Source organism: Musa acuminata, chromosome BXJ2-1, assembly GCF_036884655.1.
Source record: "Musa acuminata AAA Group cultivar baxijiao chromosome BXJ2-1, Cavendish_Baxijiao_AAA, whole genome shotgun sequence".
NCBI lineage: Eukaryota > Viridiplantae > Streptophyta > Magnoliopsida > Zingiberales > Musaceae > Musa > Musa acuminata.
In genome coordinates this window covers 31,331,407-31,350,363 of record NC_088338.1, presented here as the reverse complement: position 1 = coordinate 31,350,363, position 18,957 = coordinate 31,331,407, and the positions used below count along the sequence as shown (strand labels likewise).

The 18,957-nt window shown below is 38.5% G+C and overlaps 2 protein-coding genes and 1 long non-coding RNA gene across 3 annotated transcripts; 1 reads left to right on the top strand and 2 right to left on the bottom strand.

Moving 5' to 3' along the window:
• Positions 1-3,597: 3,597 nt before the first annotated feature.
• Positions 3,598-4,853, top strand: LOC103972970 (probable serine acetyltransferase 4). The gene has a single exon (XM_009387396.3). It carries the CDS (start codon positions 3,729-3,731, stop codon positions 4,668-4,670), a length of 942 nt encoding a protein of 313 aa, XP_009385671.1. The 5' UTR covers positions 3,598-3,728; the 3' UTR covers positions 4,671-4,853.
• A 1,038-nt stretch (positions 4,854-5,891) lies between these two features.
• Positions 5,892-8,888, bottom strand: LOC135598164 (uncharacterized). The gene is made up of 3 exons (XR_010481506.1): positions 8,458-8,888; positions 8,192-8,323; positions 5,892-6,241 (listed from the first exon to the last, which is right to left on the bottom strand). It is a non-coding gene; the product is annotated as an uncharacterized LOC135598164 (long non-coding RNA).
• A 768-nt stretch (positions 8,889-9,656) lies between these two features.
• LOC135599099 (pentatricopeptide repeat-containing protein At5g65560-like) lies at positions 9,657-17,575 on the bottom strand. The gene is made up of 3 exons (XM_065093832.1): positions 14,481-17,575; positions 14,291-14,391; positions 9,657-10,115 (listed from the first exon to the last, which is right to left on the bottom strand). Exon 1 carries the CDS (start codon positions 17,447-17,449, stop codon positions 14,669-14,671), a length of 2,781 nt encoding a protein of 926 aa, XP_064949904.1. The 5' UTR covers positions 17,450-17,575; the 3' UTR covers positions 9,657-10,115; positions 14,291-14,391; positions 14,481-14,668.
• Between the last annotated feature and the right edge of the window lie 1,382 nt (positions 17,576-18,957).

Below are 18,957 nucleotides of genomic sequence, written 5' to 3'. Positions count from 1 at the left end.
CGGTTTTCGTTGGAATCGTGTTTAATTGAAACGAAGACTTTTGAAATGAATAATTTTTCCACTGCACTAATTCACCCTCCCTCTTAGTGCCACTCTTTATCCTAATAGGTACCACTGCATGGGAGACTGTGTATGAGCGATACCACCGCCTAACATAGTCTCGGAGATTGTGTCATGATGTTGCCACTTGTTGGGTCACTATTTGGGCCTTTCACTTGGCCCAACACAGTCTATACATGGGCCCAAATGGCTCCTAATTAGGTTAGCTTAATTCTAATCTTAATTATATGCTAACTACAAAATTTAAGGCATACACTAAGCAAATCTGGTCTGATTAGTCTTGGTTTCTTCTAGCGAGCTTCCGGTGATCTTCTGACGAACTTCCGACGATCTCTCGGCAATATTCCAGCGAACTCCCGGCAAGCTGACTTCACGATGATCTTCATGGCGAGTTCTGACGAGCTTCTTCGGCAAGCTCCTGGACTTCTCGATCAATTCTAGTAGAACTTCCGACGAACTCTCGAACTCCCAAAGAAATCTCGTTCTGGACTCGGGGGCTTCATTGTGCTTTATGCCTTGATCACTATCGTGGTTAATCCTACACAAATAAAACCTACTTCGATCTAGACAATTATTACAAAGCTTGAATCATGTTGTCTGGCATATTATTAGTTTATCGACGCTTCATTCGATTCTTCGACGTATCGTCCTCTCTTATGGCCTATTACCCAATCGGCTAATTGACCTCCGTAACTCCGATTTCCTTAGTGTAATTTTCGCTCTTCTTGGCCCAATGCCCGAACTCATTGACCGAACCCTTCTGTCGATATATCGACTGAACCTCCTGCTCGACTTCTAATCTTCTAGCATGTTCTATTCCGACCCAACATGATTCTTCCTGCTTTAATTGTCTCTCCCTGATCGAAGCATCCTACATCACTTAAAACATAAATCAAATCATAAATACTATCAATTGGTTTCATTATCAAAATCCGAGATTCAACAAGAAATATAATATTTATTTCTTATAGTTCACACATGAAAATGAAATGTAAACTATTTACTTCCTAAAAATCCAATCACTCATTAGAAAATAAATTAATTAATAATTTAATTAATTAGTAGAATTCCTAACTTATCTACATGATTAAGAAAATCAAATTTAATCATTTTCTTAACTATAGTATACAAACAAAATTAATAATAAAGTAATACATCATTTATAGTAATTAATTTATGTTAATAGATTATTTTTTAATGATAGAGTACTAGAAAGAATGATAACAATGAAAAAAAAACAAAAGAATGACTACCATTCTCACTCTAACTTAAGTAGTAAACTCACATGATGAAAGTGGCATATCTCCCCGAGTCTTGCATATAAAATTTGGCTGTTCAAAATGGATAAAAAATCGAATCAAATTGGAACTGAACTCGAATTGAGTCAGTAACAAATCAGTTCGGTCTAAACTGTTTATAAATTATTCGATTTTGAAGACTATAAATAATTTTAATTTAGAATATCCTTTTTTTATTCACTTAATCAATTTAAATCAAATCAAACATAATTTAATTTAAAAGATATCGATCAAGATCTTGGTTTGATTCAATTGAATTGAATCAGTTAATTTAAAAACTATCATTTTTTAAAAAATAATTTAAAATTATAAATTAGTTAATCAGTTAACTAAATCAGATTGATTAATTTTAAAATAATTTGATTAAATAAATCTAAATCGATTTCAATTTAGACTATACCAAACCAAAAATAGTTTGGTTTAAACTGATTTGAACATCCCAAACATAAAGGATAGAATATCATACAGTTACAAATCAAACTATGAGTTTCACCACTCACATATAATTTGTGAAAAATTTCTCATTTCATTAATTAATATATTATAATATTTTAGTTCCTTTTAGGGGTTCAAATAAAAATATATATAAATTAAAAAATTATAATTTTATCAAATCAGATATATAATTTGTTTTGGAAGATAATATAATGAATTGATTTGAGAAAAGCAGATAATATTCTTGAATTGATTTGAAAATATTTTTTTAATATTCTTATTGATATAATTACAAAAATAAAATTTTTAAGATCTTCAATCAAAATTATAATCTTCAATGAAAATCGAATTTGATTTCTTTTCTGTTTTCTCTATTTGTTTTTTTTTTTGCCTCCTTAAGTGGATATTGCTATATGACAACCACTTACAACATATACAAAATATGTTTAAACTAATTAAATTTATTTAATAAGAGATAAACTAAATAGGTTTTGCATGAATGACACTACGATCAAAAGATTAGCGTACATACTCCAATTCCATTAGTTAAATAATCAACATAAACACATAGAATATACTAGGAAGGCTTTTATGCTATAAGAGTTCCAAGTTTTCTTTTCTTCAAAACTTTATGTGGATTATATTTTCGATGAAGGAATGATGTAACTGAGGACATGCAACCAAAGTAGATATACTGTATTGAGTAGCCTAGTGCAAGACCAAGTTATGTTCATGCTTATAAAGCACAAATTGTTTCGGAATACTTACGTGATTCTTACAGATACCTTTACTATGAACAAGTTATGTTAATGTCTATGCAGCACAAATTACATCGATGCTTATAGATATAGATACAGTTACTAACGAACAGTAGAAATTGTAATTGCACTCTGTTTTACCCCTAACGAGTCATTAATGGGCTTATCAAACCTTTAATCCAAAAGAAATCCAACAGTCCGACATACTTGTAGCCGACACTAAGCAGCCTTATGTTTATCCTTGGACGCGATTGGTTGCTGCATGGGTCTCACCAGTGGGTCCTCATTCCCGGGGCAGTCACGTACACGACGTCGGCAATTTTATTTAATGTCGACGGACTTGCTTCGCAAGCCATCACCGCACCGCCTTCGAGTCGAAGATTCTGCTTTGACTATCCGAATGACGGCGTCATCTCAAACGTCACCCTTTTCCCCGCCGCCGCCTCAACGTTGTACAACCCACAATGGTCAACTGTCCCCCATCCTTGGATGCCGTTCACGCCTCTCCAACATTCGTGGCGATCTCTCACTTGCGGAAACGAATCTTCGATCGTCCGATTTGAATCTGACGGTCCTAATATGTTCCTTGTGGGGCGTGCCAAGTCGGCCCGGCAAATCCCTGGTTTGGCTCACCAGTCTCGGCCCAGCATCAGCCAGTAAATTGGAGCTTGCCATTCGTCAGAAGCTGATTGCAGTCGAAAGGTCCCGTGGCGCCGCCAATGAGAAATGGTCTTTTCCTCAGTGATGGCTAGGACAAAACACGATAATTGCACCCGTTGCTCCACTCGGAATCACGGAGAACCAACGAGGGACCCACTGGCCTTCTGACTGTGGGAAGCTAAGAGAACCGCGTGGGTCCCACTTTTGTTTTCTCTAATCAGAAGGTCGGCATAAGTCTTTAACGGTTACATAAAGCATCACTCCTCATCTCTATGGATCAGCCTGAAATGTCCAAATAAAGACAATTACAATATTATTTACAATATTAATAGATAATAATTACTGTTGCAAAAATTATTATTATTAGGTGGATTAACTTTCTCGTTGAATCTTCCGTGTTCTCTCGATTGCATCATCCATTCTCTCACCACACCACAGCTTTACATATATATATATAGTCCCATCATTTGCATCCCCTTCGCAATTCTCCGTTTACTCTCAGAGCAGATCGATAGACATGCCTTGCGAGGTGATGGCCGCCTGCGTCCAGAGCTGCTGCGCCAAGTCCGCCATGATCAAATCCGTCGCTTTTGACGCTACCCGATCTCTCATCCACGGGACCGGTCTCTGCCAGCTCATGGTCGACCTCTCCCTCGTCGACGAGGTGTGGTGCAGGATACAGGAAGAGGCGCGAGCCGTCGCCGAAGAAGAGCCCCTCCTCCACAAGCTCTACGACGACCTCGTCCTCTCTCATGAAACATTAGAATCCGCTCTCTCCGCCAACCTCGCCAGCAAGCTGGCCGTACCCGCCCTCCTCTCCACCAGCGTCCTCCGGGATCTATTCTCCGCGGTTCTGGGGAACGACCCTGAGATCCGACGGGCCATCCGCGTCGACCTCCGCGCCGCTAGGGACCGTGACCCGGCTTGCGATAAGATGGTACATTGCTTCCTCTACTACAAGGGCTTCATGGCGCTGCAGGCGCACCGGGTGGCCCACCGACTTTGGATCGAGGGTCGTAGGTCGGTGGCACTACTGCTGCAGAGTCGCGTGTCAGAGGTCTTCGCGGTAGACATCCACCCGGGGGCTCGGATCGGGGCCGGCGTGTTGTTGGACCACGCCACTGGGTTGGTGATCGGCGAGACGGCGGTGGTTGGAGATGACGTCTCGTTCCTGCACGGTGTCACGTTGGGCGGCACCGGAAAGGAGATCGGCGATCGGCACCCGAAGATCGGCGATGGGGTGCTGATCGGCGCTGGGACACAAGTGCTGGGAAATGTGAGGATCGGGAAAGGGGCAAAAATCGGGGCCGGGTCGGTGGTGCTGAAGCCGGTGCCGCCGAGGACAACAGCAGTGGGGAACCCAGCAAGACTGATCGGCGGCAAGGAGAAGCCGGTCCGTTTGGAGAGCCGAGCCGGCCTGACCATGGACCACACCTCGTGGTCGGCTTGTACCACCTGAGAACACTCGGTTGCTGCGATCATCATCATTAACAGTGTAATTGTCGAGTGCACTGAGGAAGGAGCTCAGCTCAATTTGTTTTGAGCCGTCTCTCTTTCTCTCTTCCTTTCCCTTATTACCTTCATATAATATGGTCCAGAAACAAGCAAGAAACAAGGTTTTCGCGGGTTCCCTTTTCCCTTATTTTACTTTGCATCAAAAGGGAGCTTCTGTAATCTTTTTTGTCTGCGTCTCTGTGTCTGGTTTGCCGTTGATGATAGCTGCAGAAAGCATCTGGTAAGGGTATATGCTTCTGTTGTACAGCAGTGGCTGCTGCTCCCCTTGCGTGAGATGGAATGGACGAGGAACTGTCTCGCTTCCTATACTTTTATTGTGGTCTCGGAAGAATCCCCTTACAAGATACTGTCTCTTGGTTTCTTCTCGCATTGTTTTGATCGGAAAGCTTGCACGCCATCGGTTGGAGAATTCAGACTAGGTTTGAATGAGCGCCTCTTGCTTTTTTCACACACTTTATAGCGGCGCCCACATTTACTACACGGATTCATGGATATCGCTGTGCCACATTTCGCTTTGACGACCAATGGAAAACAGCACCCTAACGTGCCACCTTCTCATCCTCGATCTAAAATAAACCCACATGTACCAGTGAGATTTCAAAGTACTAAGCTAGCTTGTGCGTCAATTACGTGTCGTCACCGAGTAGTAAAACAAAAAATATTTTTAATTAAAATAAATTTATTTAAATCTTTATTTTACTAGATCCTTCTCTATCTCATCTCTTCTGATTACATCATCCATCTACAAATCTTCTTGGTATATGTTAACGTGTCTACTTAATTCAACTTATTCGCTCTCACTTGCACTGCCTCTTATGTCCTCTTGCTTTATTCGCCCAGTTTTGGGACCAAAGACAAGTTGATGGTGCCGCCAGAGAAGATATGGTTAGATAAGGTAGGATAAGCATAAGCACCAACGTTACCGTTACTTTTGTCATTATCACCAATACCATCATCGCCAAAGATATTATCCCTACATGATTAAATGAACGTCCTCATTCCCATCACTTTCTTAAGATCTCAAATCTTCTCTAAAACATCCCTAATTTCATTTTCTTTCGAGAACATGAAGCCAATAACTCAAAGCCCTTTTTCTTGTTTTTTTTTTCCTGCCCAGCGGCAAAGAAAACATAACATGGTAGAAGAAGAAGAAGAAGAAGAAATTTGAAAGATTCTACAGGACCATTGAATAGATTTAGAAGTTATGCTCCTCTCATGTACAAGAATCTTCCCATGAATTTAAGGTGAAATTAGCCAGCCCAAGATAATGCATTCTACCTTAATGTTGTTCCATTTGCACTAGATGAGATGAGACCTTGCAAACCCCAGCGAGTGAAGCCAATGCCACATCCTTGTGGCAGGCTACCAGCTCAGCATCTGTAAGTAGGTCACCTGCACCTTCTCACAGACCTGGCTGATCTTGGCACTCCAAATGGTGTCAGGCTCACCAGAATACCAAGGAAACGCCACTCACTCTCTTACTACAGCTGATGCAGGTGGGTCAAACAATTCCACCTGTAATTTAATTACCATGTTAGCATATCGTAGTCAACCCTTGAATAAAAACCCGAAATACCAGTTTTCTAAGTTGTAGTTAGGAAAGCAACTTATTTGAGCTATAAATAACTCATTTAAAATCCAGAAGCAGAAAGATGAAGGCTATTAGGTCAAACTTAAACATCGTACAATCCATCATTAGAAGATAACTTTTTAGAAACTTTTTATGATGATAATAAATTAAGTTCCCAACAATATTGTACTCTTAGGACACCTAGTCTGACCGAAAAAAACCTTCTAAAACTGTTGCCTAAATTTGACTCTGATAATCCTGGGAAAGAAATATGAACCAATTCTTAGAAGTAATAATTTTCATCGATTTTCTATCAATCAACACAAAAAAGTCATATGCAAGAATGAAATTTATAGACTGACAAGACCCTACTCCATAAATAAATAAATTGATGAAGATCTACATTGGGGCTTTTCCTCCACAACTAATATGTTTGAAGAGTAGAACTCATGTTTTTGGCAAATGCTATCTTTGACTATATTTGATGTCCACAAGTTTTTTCCATGATCAAAAGCCTGACAAGTAGAGCTTCGACCAATCGTGTGATTCAATGTCCTCATGCTAATTGTCATCCACCAATCTATAAAGGCAAATTGAAGACCTGGCATGTTATATACCATGTTTTATCCAAACATTTCAATGCACCTTAAGATATGTTGATGTGTCAAATACCCTGTCTTCCATTGCTTTTAATCATCATAGAGGTGAACTAAACAACACCGTGGATCTTCAAACAGGTCATTTCATATATTAAAAGCTTAAGTAACAAAGGGAAAGCCAAAGAAGTTGTTCGAAATAAGCATAAACCTATTAAACCTGCTCTCAAATTTTTGGATCAACACCCCAACAGTTTCCCATATTTGATAACAAGAATTCTTGAGCTAATGGCCACATGTGAACACGTGAAAGGTATTGTATGTGTTTGCTGAGTTTGTACCGAAACATGCCTAAGCTAATGTTTGCCTTATGCTGATCATCATAGAGGAATGTAGGCCAATATCGTACAATGTCATGCTATCGATAGAGGCATCAGCATATGACCTTATCCATAATTATCCTTGTTTGAGGACAGCGAAACTGGACTTGTTTTTATGGAACCAAAAGCTCACCACTAATAACCTGCACTCAAACCTGTTAATCTATGCTGTTAAGGTTCATTCAGCAAATTCTTCAGGAGGAAGACAAGGTAAAAACTAAGAGACATGCCAATACAGAATTCCAACTTGACTCCCAGGATCAGCCAAACCCAATCTGACTGAGCCAATCAGAATCAGAAGTGGTTGAGTCTGATCTTGAGTAGCCCAGTCACAAGGGGAATTTTCAGGACTCAGAATTAGACAAGAGGAGCAATGTCCTTATTTTTGGTCTACTCTGGGCAATCCTGCCCGATACCAACAAACTTCTGCTCGATCTTTATTCTGGCAAATTCCAGAGTTTTGTCCAAGTATAAGCCACTTGCACCAATTGCTTGCTGATGTCCAGATATTGTAAAATAAAACAACCGATAAAATAATCCACTTAAACTTAAATCCTACACGACCATTTCCAATTCTATGAACCTTGATGTAGAAGGCTCTCTATGAGAAACTATAAATCTCCAACCTTAGAGAAGGAGAATTCTGGTGAGCCCTAGGAGAAAAAGGATTCAGAAAAATGATCTTTTGAGGGCACAAAAAGTAAGCAATGGTTATTTAGAACTTAAAAATCAAATTCGCTGCAACTAATTTCATTTTATATTTATAAACAGGATGCCACAAGTATATAAGCTTAAATTACTTTAAAAGATCATCCAATAAACTTATTACCATCACTAATAACTTCGAATTTTAGTACTAAACAGAGGGAAAATTACTGATTAAGAAATATATAACAAAGATTATTGGGAAGGTACAAACTTGTCACAAGTCTCCCTGGAGGAGCAATTCTCCTTCATAGCCCTGTCTCGGCAGCGATCCGGTTCGCTTCCATCCCACACATACATACTGCATTATACCCTCGAATCCAGCAATATCAAGCAAGCACATCCCCTTTCAAAACATCTTAATCCAAAATTAGAAAAAAGGTCTCATATCTCATTCTCATAACACTAAAAAGTCCTGAAAGAATCATTGTTTGGAACGAGAAAAAAAGAAGAAAACATAAAATTGGATGGGAAAATTACATCCACGTTGTCGACGTTGGGAAGGGAGCGGCGGTGGTAAGGAGGATGTTCCGGTAGTAATGCAAAGGAAGCCTGGGGGAATTCTCCGCCGACGTGTCCCCCATCGCCAACTCAATCGAGGCGAAACAGAGGAGAGACTAATTAGGTCCGCCGATGGTTTTGTCCACGTTTCCATAGGGATTTCGAAGTAACTGATCGACATTCGTCCGGAAGCCAAACAAGAGGAAGAAATCGCACACGATGATCGTTCATGGGTTTATGACCGTTTGGATTGCCTTAAGATGCGCAAAAAGAAAATCCAACGGTGAATAGAAAATTATTACAAGGAATGCATGCCCTGACGATTAAAATGTGGAACAACTTGCAACGGATATCGAGCTTTTTATTCACACAACCCCCACATTTAAACATACATACGTATATAATGGTTTCATTATTTCATTAATATTTATTCTATCAACATAGGACTTATCCCCTGAAATAGAGTCGGAAGACTTTTTAGCTCACCAATAGCTGATTACCGCATTATCAGATCAGCAGAAACAATTGATTTCATACTGAGCAATTCACTTACTGTTCTACTTGTGACACCTACTGTTGAGACACAGGATGAAGACGACAGAGAAGACTTTTTTTAGAATATATATAGATATATATTTGGTGTGCTTTGCTTATTTCTAAGCATAAAATGTTTAGTAAAATGCTCTATCCAACTGTCTGTATCAGCTGAAGTATGCAAACTGATGCACTAGTGTTTCTGGAGGTGGATCCGATGAATGAATCCTTTTTTCTGCTAAAAAGAGATCTGCTATGTTAGTGATGACGCAGGGAATGCTCACCATAGAAACCACTATTTGATTTGTGATTACTGTTCCGATAATAGGAACGAAAAGAACACAGTGACAACCAACAAACCATGAAAGAAGAGACTGACAACCCAGCATACATGTTATAGGTGAAGGACTGTGTGTGTAGGTGGCAGTGTGAGTGATCGCTTAACAAGGAAGCGATTCTGTCTTACTGCATTAATTCACATAAACTGTTGATCCAGGATGATGCGAGGAGAAACTATTTAAGAAGAATAAATTTGTAACAGGTCCTTTTCTTTTGAGAGGCTTGGAAGATGGACTCTTCTCCAGCTTCCACGTCTTCTTCCAATTCTAAAATCTGATCAAACATTTGTTTGGTTACAGAGGAAAAAAATTAAACATATTTGTTTTATTTTATTCTACAGGTGCTTGCATCATCATGGGAGCACCAACACCAGTGAGCCCAGTCTAAGCAAAAATTCTGTTGGATCAGAAATTAAGCTAGATACATCTGATCAAAAGAATTAACAACAAATTTAATGCATGTGAGAAAAAGAGAGTTCAAAAAGAAAGAACCTGGAATATTTTGAGTTTTATCTCTTGTTTCCAATATATTGGTAAGTTGCCTCTAATACCTCATGAGTTGTTATTAACATGGGAGCAGTTTCAAGCTCTTATGTCTGCTAAGTTTTTATACCTTGCCTTGGAGTCATTAGGAATAGCCAGTTTCATAGCAGTTGATGCAAGCCGTTCTTTGTCATGCTTCTTTTTCTTGTTCGGAGTACTGCTATAATCTTCCAATCCCCATCCTTATTTTGCTTGTTCTCTGAAATAGTCCTTTGGATGGTCCTGATTTTCCATTTGCCATGGAATCAAATTCATCAAAATAGATTTTGGGATGAGTTGCAACATGGTCTCTAGGATGATGGATTGACAATAAGCAAATAAGAGCATTATAACTTAAAACAGGACTGTATCATCATTAATGAATCAGCATGCCCAAGTGCCAAAAATATGCCATGGATTACCATCTTTTGGCAATTTCAGAGGGGGGAAGTTTCCACCCTCATAACAAGGTAGAAGCTGATTCAACCTATGGCTTCAAAGAACATTAAGATGCAATCGTGAGCTAGATAACATGAAGGTTTAGGCAGTGAATAACTTAATTTTGGAAGAGAGAAAAGAAGAGTAAAAAATGAGTGAGAATTTGAATGTCTGAAGAAAAGAAAAATAAGAACTTTTCATGCTTAACACAGTTAGCTCTACCACTGATTACTAATTTTCAAAAAATTAAACGAATGCTGTACATGTTATGATATTAAATAAATAAATGTGTTCCTCTGTTGGAGAAAGGAACAGAACCAATAATTGCCAAGTAAAACTTTTTCTCCTACTAAAGCGAAAGCTAAATAAAGCAAAAGCTACGTAAAGCAAACAAGTAATTATCTTAAGGAAACAAATAAGATACAGTCAAACACAGCAAATTTTATTATAAAAAAATGGTTTGTTTTGACGTGAAAAACACATGGACTGAAAGTCCACACTGCAAACTTCCACTATATTGAATAGCAACCTTATAATGACGTCTTCTTTAGTCAAACCAGACAATAACTACGGCAATTACCATCAGAATAATGCAATCTTGAAATATTAGCATATACATGGCCATCACCATTATTATGATGGAACCAGATCAGGAGAAGAAAATGGACGGATCTCATAAAGATGGGCTGTAAAACATCATACAAAAGGCTGCTGTAAAGAACTCCAGTCCCGCACATGTTGGGACCGAAAATCGTGTAGATTATCAAGGTTGGAAAATAAGGTCATTCACATCAATTGTTAACTGGTGGCTTTTCTGGGCTTCTTTTCTGGGTAGTCCTCAGAATATGATTCCCAACATTACCACACATTATACTTTCTGAGTGATAATTTATTCATATCAGTGTTATGAAAAGGCACTAGAGCGAAATGTGATGCTTTTCAATATAAAAATTATATAAAAAAATATATATTTTTTGTGAGAGAGGGAGCAGAAAAGAAAAATTTGCATTTAGTTTTTATTGATTTAGAGAAAGCCTATGATGGCATTGCTAAAGATTTATTATTGTGGTCTTAGAAAACAAAAGTATATCCACTAGTTATATTGATATTATTAAGGATATGTATGATAATGTAACTACTAACGTTAGAGGTATAAGGAGTGTGTCTAGTGAGTTTCCTATTAGCATGGAATTATTTTAAGAATCTACACTATGTCCCTATCTTTTTATATTGATAATGAACCAATTTACTAGTCATTTACAAGATAAACCTCCTTGGAGTATATTATATGTTGATGATATTATCTTAGTTGTTGAGAGCCTAAAGAAATTAATTATAAACTTAAGTTATGAAGGCAATATTTAGATTTAAAAGTTTTAAATTAAATAGGACTAAAATTAAATATATGAGATATAGTTTTAGTAACTCTAGGAATAACAAGAGGATATGGTTAAGTTGGATAAACATGAAGTTCCTTTAAGTAAAAATTTTAGATTTTTTAGATTAATTATTCAACAAGATAAAAAGATTAATAAAGATATTATCCATAGAGTAAAATCAAGATGGTTAAAATGGTAAAGGGGCATCAAGAGTCTTGTATGATCATTAGATATATTTGAGATTAAAAGAAAAATTTTATAAAACAGTTGTTAAAACAACAATGCATTATGGATCCGAGTGTTGAACGGTTAAGAAATTACATATACAAAAAAATTATATTACTAAGATGAGAATATTAAGGTGCATGTGGAGTTAGTAGGAAAGATAAGAAAAAAATTATTTTTTCGTAAACAACTAGGTATTGTTTCGATAGATGATAACGTAAAAAAATTATTTAACATGATATAAACATTTGTTTAGGAGACTTACGAATATGATAGTTAGAAGAGGTGAAATAATTACGTTAGTGGTATCAAAGGTAAAGGAAGCCCTAATGAGACTTTAGTAGAAATTATAAATAAAGTTTTAAATATATTTAACTTAACTAAATATATGACTTTTTATAGAACTCAATGATGGAAAATGATCTGTGTAGCTAACCCCAAATAGTGGGACTTACGACTTTGTTATTATTGATATGTTGTTTAGGGTGGTTTAGTACCAGTAAAAGATCAGAGGGATGATGAGGGTAGCTTGAGAGCTCTTCTTAAGCTGATTTGGTTCAGGCACTCACCCTAAGCTTAGGCTCAAGCGTATGCTTGGAATATTCCTAGTTAAAATAACCCATTGGAACCCAAATGAGGTGATCAGACCTCGCCTTACCCAAGTGCCTAAATGAACACCAACCATTATTCGTACACAAAAACCAAAAGTTGCCTATACAAACAAATAAATCTTGGGATTCTTTCACGGAGACAACTTCTTAAGTTCATAACTAATAGACTATAAATACTTGATAAAGTAACTAAAGCAATAAAACAGTTGCCACCCAGTATGATCCACACCACATATAATTTAAACTTTTGGTGCAAAAGTGGTGCATGGACCAACCACGCTGACAATTCCAAGCAGGTTAGCCCAAATCTTAGGTACTCAATTTTGTTTAAGTTTAATATTGGGCTAGTTCCATACTCAACCAGTCCAATACTTTAAGCATCTCAGTTCAAGGTTATCAACAGATTTGGGGTGCGCTTGAGAACACATTTGAAATGTACATTGAGGGTTCAATACGCGTTTCAAATCTGAATTGGTGTTTAGAATTTCTTTTTTCAAATTCAATTTGGCTTGGATGATGTATTACCAATGCTTAAACACTAATGCTACCTTTGAATAGCATTAACATTTCAGCATTTGTGGAATACTAATGAAATTTTCAAAATTTTCAAAGTACCCTATGACATTCTCCAAAATCCACTATATAATAGGAACCATAACCTTATGATATTTTCTTAATGTAATGACATGATTTAGTGAGAAACCAATATGATTTGTCTTCTATAAGGTAAAATTGTATTTATTTATTTTCAAATATTATTTTACACTCATTTATATGATTATTTATTTATTATATATCTAGGCCATATGAATTTTTTTTTACAAGATTACATTAATTTATTTACTTATTATTTAAATAAAAATATGTATTCGCTTTTGAATGAATATTAAAAATGATACAAGGGTAAATTTATCACATAATATTCAATGAATTTTTGAAATATAATTTTATCAAACAACACTTCTGTCAATGCATATTTAAAATGTAATTTTCATATAATTTTTACCAAACACTCAAAGCATTTCATAACTACATATTTACTCAAATCTCTTTCTCCAAATGCACATTAAAAATACAAATGTGTTCCCTAATGAACACTTGATCCTCTACTTCATATATCAATAAGACGAAAAGGATTCTTGCACAAGACAAAAACAGAATAAAAACGATAATAAGCAAGATATGAAACAAAATGACACAAAAGATGCTAGAAGAAGAATAAACAAACAAAAGAAAACAATGTTGCAAATGAATTCCCCCCTTTCCAGTCTCTGCATGGAGAGTCTAAAGTTTGGCTCTTCTATTATTTGTTCTTTTTACTTTTGCAATATCTTATTAGGAAGTTATCTTGTTGTCTTTGGTTGACACAGTAGCAAAAAATGAGATGAAACACCTTTTTAAGGAGGATATTAGTCATATCTAACGAATTACTATGTAATAGAGGCTAAAGATCCTAAAATAACCTTTATCGCATATTTGATTGGAGGCTTGAATACAAAATGTAAAATTATGTTGTTGTATCAGCTAGTAACCATATAATCACATCATTTCACACTTTATCAATGAGTCTCATTGAAATATTTTATAGTCAAGAAGAATATACTTTTGAAGTGAACACTTCAATGTACATCTTTATTGTCTAAATAAGTAATCCATCTTTCACAAAGATGGTGACATGCACTAAAATATTATCATTTGACAAACAAATGGGATAATATAATCATCATTGTAAAAAATCTTATTTTAAATTGGAGTTAAATACTACCTTAAAATTGTTTGGATTTCTGGTTAAGAACTTCCGAGCTGTTTCTGCATTTGCTCGAGCCTCCCATTGGCATACTTCACTCATTCTCTGAGGGAAAAATCCTGGAAGTCGTACTTGGTAAGTTGAAAAGAAAAAAAGTAATATAATCTACTAAAAGATGATACTAGCATTTTTTTCAAGTTACACATACCTTTTGTTCGATCCCACTAATGACAAATATGTATTCAGCTGAAAAGTTGATTCTCATGAGAAATGATAGAATGATTACTGCAGAATTAATTTGTCTGAATCTGAAACTCACTTCACTTGGCTGACCATCAATTCAGCAGCTCACCTGAACAATGCCTCAATATTCAACAGCTGAACAAGAAATTAGTCTCAGGTCTCCAGTATCTCAACTATTGAAGTTTTTGATGATTTGTCTTTTGCAGACAATTCTCTGGCCAGAATAGCATGAGTATGTAAAGTGGGCTTGCAACCCTTAGCTTCCATTATCTGGAGAAACTCTGTGCATAGAGTTGGTTTGCCTCCCTTTATAAGTCCATCAATTAGTATTGTCCAAACAACTTCATCAGGGCTCCAGTGCTGCAGAAGCATACAATGGAAAAGATTCTGAGCTTCTTGCACCCTATCAACTTCGCATAAGGCACATATTAGTGACTTATAACCCATTAGACATGGCTCGAATCCAATGGAAGTCATTGCATTCAGTAATTCCAAAGCATGTTCAATTTTCAGATTATTTGCATAAACTTGTAGCAAGGAATTATAGATCTCTTCATCTAGAGGCAGGCCTTGCACAGCCATACTTTTGACAACCTGATCTGCCTCAGACCACCTACCTTCTCCACATAAGCCACATACCAAGGTTCTATACTCATCAATATTCAGTTCATATCCATACTCGGGTAATCTCATTAATAGACTAGAAAAAATATCTACACTGGTAGCTTTTTCATCTATGCTACATGTGGAGACTGCATTTGGCACAGCTGCAAGTTTCTTTGCTGTCAGTTGTTTCTCCTTCCATAATCCTTTCATCAAAACACTGTACGTCCAATAGTTAGGTTTATTTCCGGTAGTGACCATCCGCTTCAATAGTGAAAAGGCATCATCGACCCTACCTACCATAATCCAACCATCCATCATCGAAGTATATGTAACCTCATCTGGAACTAATCCTCTGTCTTCCATTTCCAAAAACATCTTCTCAGCATCCTGAGCCTTGCCCTCCTGACATAAGCCATGGATGAGAGCACTATAAGTATGAAGATTTGGTGAACAGCCTTGCTCAACCATTTCATCCATGACTCTTATTGCAACAGATGTGGCACCATTCTTGGACAACCCATTGATCAGAGATGTATAAGTTACAACATTAGGCAACAAACCTCGTTGAACCATCTCACTACATAGTTTTTCTGCTTCTGCTAACTGATTTTGCTTTGCAAAACCACTAATAATAGCATTAAAAGTCTGCAAATTTGGCTTGCAGCCATTTTCCTCCATATTATTCAATAAGGACAAAGCAATATCTAGCTTCCCTTCCTTGCTATACCCATCAATTAAGGTAGTGTAAGTGACTACATTCAACCTTAAACCTTGTTCAGCCATTACTTCAAGTGCCTTGCAAGCTAAATCCAGCTCACCTCCTTTGCAAAATCCACAAATAAGTTCAGTATAAGTCCACTCATCAGGCTTGTGTCCATTTTCTTTCATCAGATAAACCATCCGAATGGCATTATTATGGTTGCCAATCTTACAGTATCCATATATGATAGTGTTATAAGTAATCTGGTTTGGTGGAGGACCTGATATGAGCAATCTGTGAAAGAGAACCATTGCCTTTTCAACAGCACCAACCAGGCAGAATCCCTTCATCATCTCATTGTAGGTCTGCAAATTCGGCATGCAACCTCGCCCCTCCATTGCTTCAAAAACCTTTGTGGCAGATTGAATTCTCCTCTTCTCACACAACCCATCGATCAAAGCATTATATGTGATCGTATTCGGAGTCATTCCTTCCCTCAGCATCTTATGAAACAACCCAATTGCCAAGTGAAGTCCATCAGATTTGCAGAACCCACTGATAAGGGCTGTGTAAGTTTGCACATTAGGCATGCATCTCCTACTCCTCATATCAATCACCAACCTGCAGGCCTTGCTTACCTGCCCAGAGTTGCAAAGGACTGAAATTGGGACAGTGTATGTGTATACAGTTGGCTGCACGCCCTTCTGCACCATCACATTCATTAGCCCTAATGCTTCATCCACCTTACCATCATCACATAGTCCATTGATCAGCGTCGAGTATGTCACAGAATTCGGGTTGCATCCCTCCTTAACCATCCATTCAAAGATCCAAAATGCTGAATTGAGATCACAATTCCTACAATGCCCAAGTATCAGCGAGGTGTAAGTAAAAGTATCGGGCTTCATCTCGAGCTGCAAAATCCTACTCAAGATGCATCCAGCCTCCTTGACCTTGCCATCCCTACACAAAATATTGATCATAGTATTGTAAGTCAAGAGATTCGGCTCCATGCCACGGCCCAACATCTGGCGGTAAACATTCATCGCAACCCCGACCATCTGAAGCTTCCCCAGCTGGATCAAGATGCCGTTATAGCAATAAAGATCGAGCACCAATCCGTCGCTCCTCGAGCCATTCAAGAAATCGATGACGCGGATCATATCATCCATAGTCTCGAAAGATCTGACCATCTGGCTGCAGGCGCGATTGGCGGGCGTGAGCATCCTCGCGGCGAGGAGCCGATCGATCAGCGCGAAGTAGTCGTCCGGACAGGGTTTGTAGAAATGCCGCTGAGAGAGCCAGCGGAGGAAGGAGACGGCGCGGCAGGGGTCGAGGTGGGTTCGCAGGATCTCAGGTACGTGGCGGGGGAGGAGGGCTTCGGCGAGGTGGATGAGATCGGGACTATTGGCCCACTTGGTCTGGGAGAGGATATGCTGGGCTTTGGAGACGACCCACTCTTCTTCCTCGTCGTCTTCTCCTCCCCCTCGTCTCGGTCGTTGCTGCAGAGATTCCTGGGAGTGGGGGAGGAAGGAAAGGAAGAGGTGGGAGAGAGGAGAAGCGAGGGAGAGGAGAGAGAAGGATGAAGGGTGACTCGGGAGAGAGGGAGGGAGGAGGAGTCTCACCATTAGAGGTGACGAAGAGTTTCATCTCATCTCATTGGGAGATAAAGCAAGTAGGTTTCCAGAAGGGAACCGCCCCGGGGGCGCCCAGGGAGTGGGTGGGTGTGTGGGTGTGTGTGGGGAGGGGTTGGGTTTGGGGAGAGAGAGAGAGAGAGGAGAAATAGCGTTTCTTGGTCAATGAGAAGCCATAGGTTTTGGATTTAGGTTTTGGATTTAGGTTTTGTTAACAGGAAGGGGGAAACCAGAAGAGGATCCGTACATTTAAGGTGGGATACGTGTGGAGAGAGAGGGGAACGACTTGTGGCCATTTGAGGTAAGTGATGATGTATTATAGACGGCATTATTGTGTATACTAAAAAAAAATTACTATTCACATTTCTCTCTTTATAATCCCTTTATTATTAATAATCTTTAAAAAATAATAAAATATTATTTTATTATTTACATTTTTAATATTACCGATTTTATCATTTTTTTCTTCATAAGTCTCACTTGCCTTGAGTACCATCAAGTATGGTTGTCAACGTTGAGCCATAGCTCAAACTCAACCATCCCAACCTTTGTGCGCTCCATATTCTTCCAAGCTTGCTTGTTCTCATGGTGCCTTTTGCGCGAAGGGTTGACCATTCCTCTGAATGCCAATCTCAGATGCTCGATCCTCTGAGCGACTCCTTTTCCCTACATCTCCATGCCCGTTTTTCCCCAAATGGTCACGCGTGTGCTGACTGCTCTCAACGCAGCCCCACTAGGTCCCCCACATTTGTATGCTAAATGTTTCTATGAGTGCTTGTCCCGCTCTTATACTATCTGTCACGGACTTAGCTGGTTTTACCTAAGTCGTACGGCACCCTTGCATGTCCATCCGCAAAGATCAGCCTCCTCGAAGCCTCCCATGGTCCCTTAGGACCCACAAAAGAGAAAACGGGTTAGAGAGAATACCTCACTCGGGATCCATAAGCAAACATTCCAGGAAACACTTCATAGACAATGCAAATTACAAACAGACTTTACAAGCTCTGAAAAGTTGCACAACAAAGGGTCAAAATGATCCATTACAGACCGAAAATCTTTCACAAGTGTCCATATGACACAACCTTTATTTGCATACCTAAAGCGGCCACCAAACCCAACTAAAATTGGATTATTAAGCCTTCGGTCATCCCTTTACATGTTGTGCATAGCATAAACATACCAAAAGACATGGACATACATAAGTATTACATCAAACATCTTGTTTAGAAGTTTGTTCGTGACAAGTTGTCACGGGTGGTAGGCGGTAGCACCACCCAGCTAGCGATGCCACCGCCCGTAACCTGCCCTTTATAAACAACAAGTTAGGGCCGACGGTAGAATCAACCCCAACCCATTCTGCACTTCTCCAAATAGCACCAAACTTCTTGAATCTCTTGCTCTCCCTCTAGCAACTCAAAAATCCCCACTTCCTCTTAAAACATGGATCAATCTCCGACATCCTTTTGGAGATCACTAGAAGGAAAAACTTCTAAGGTAAATAT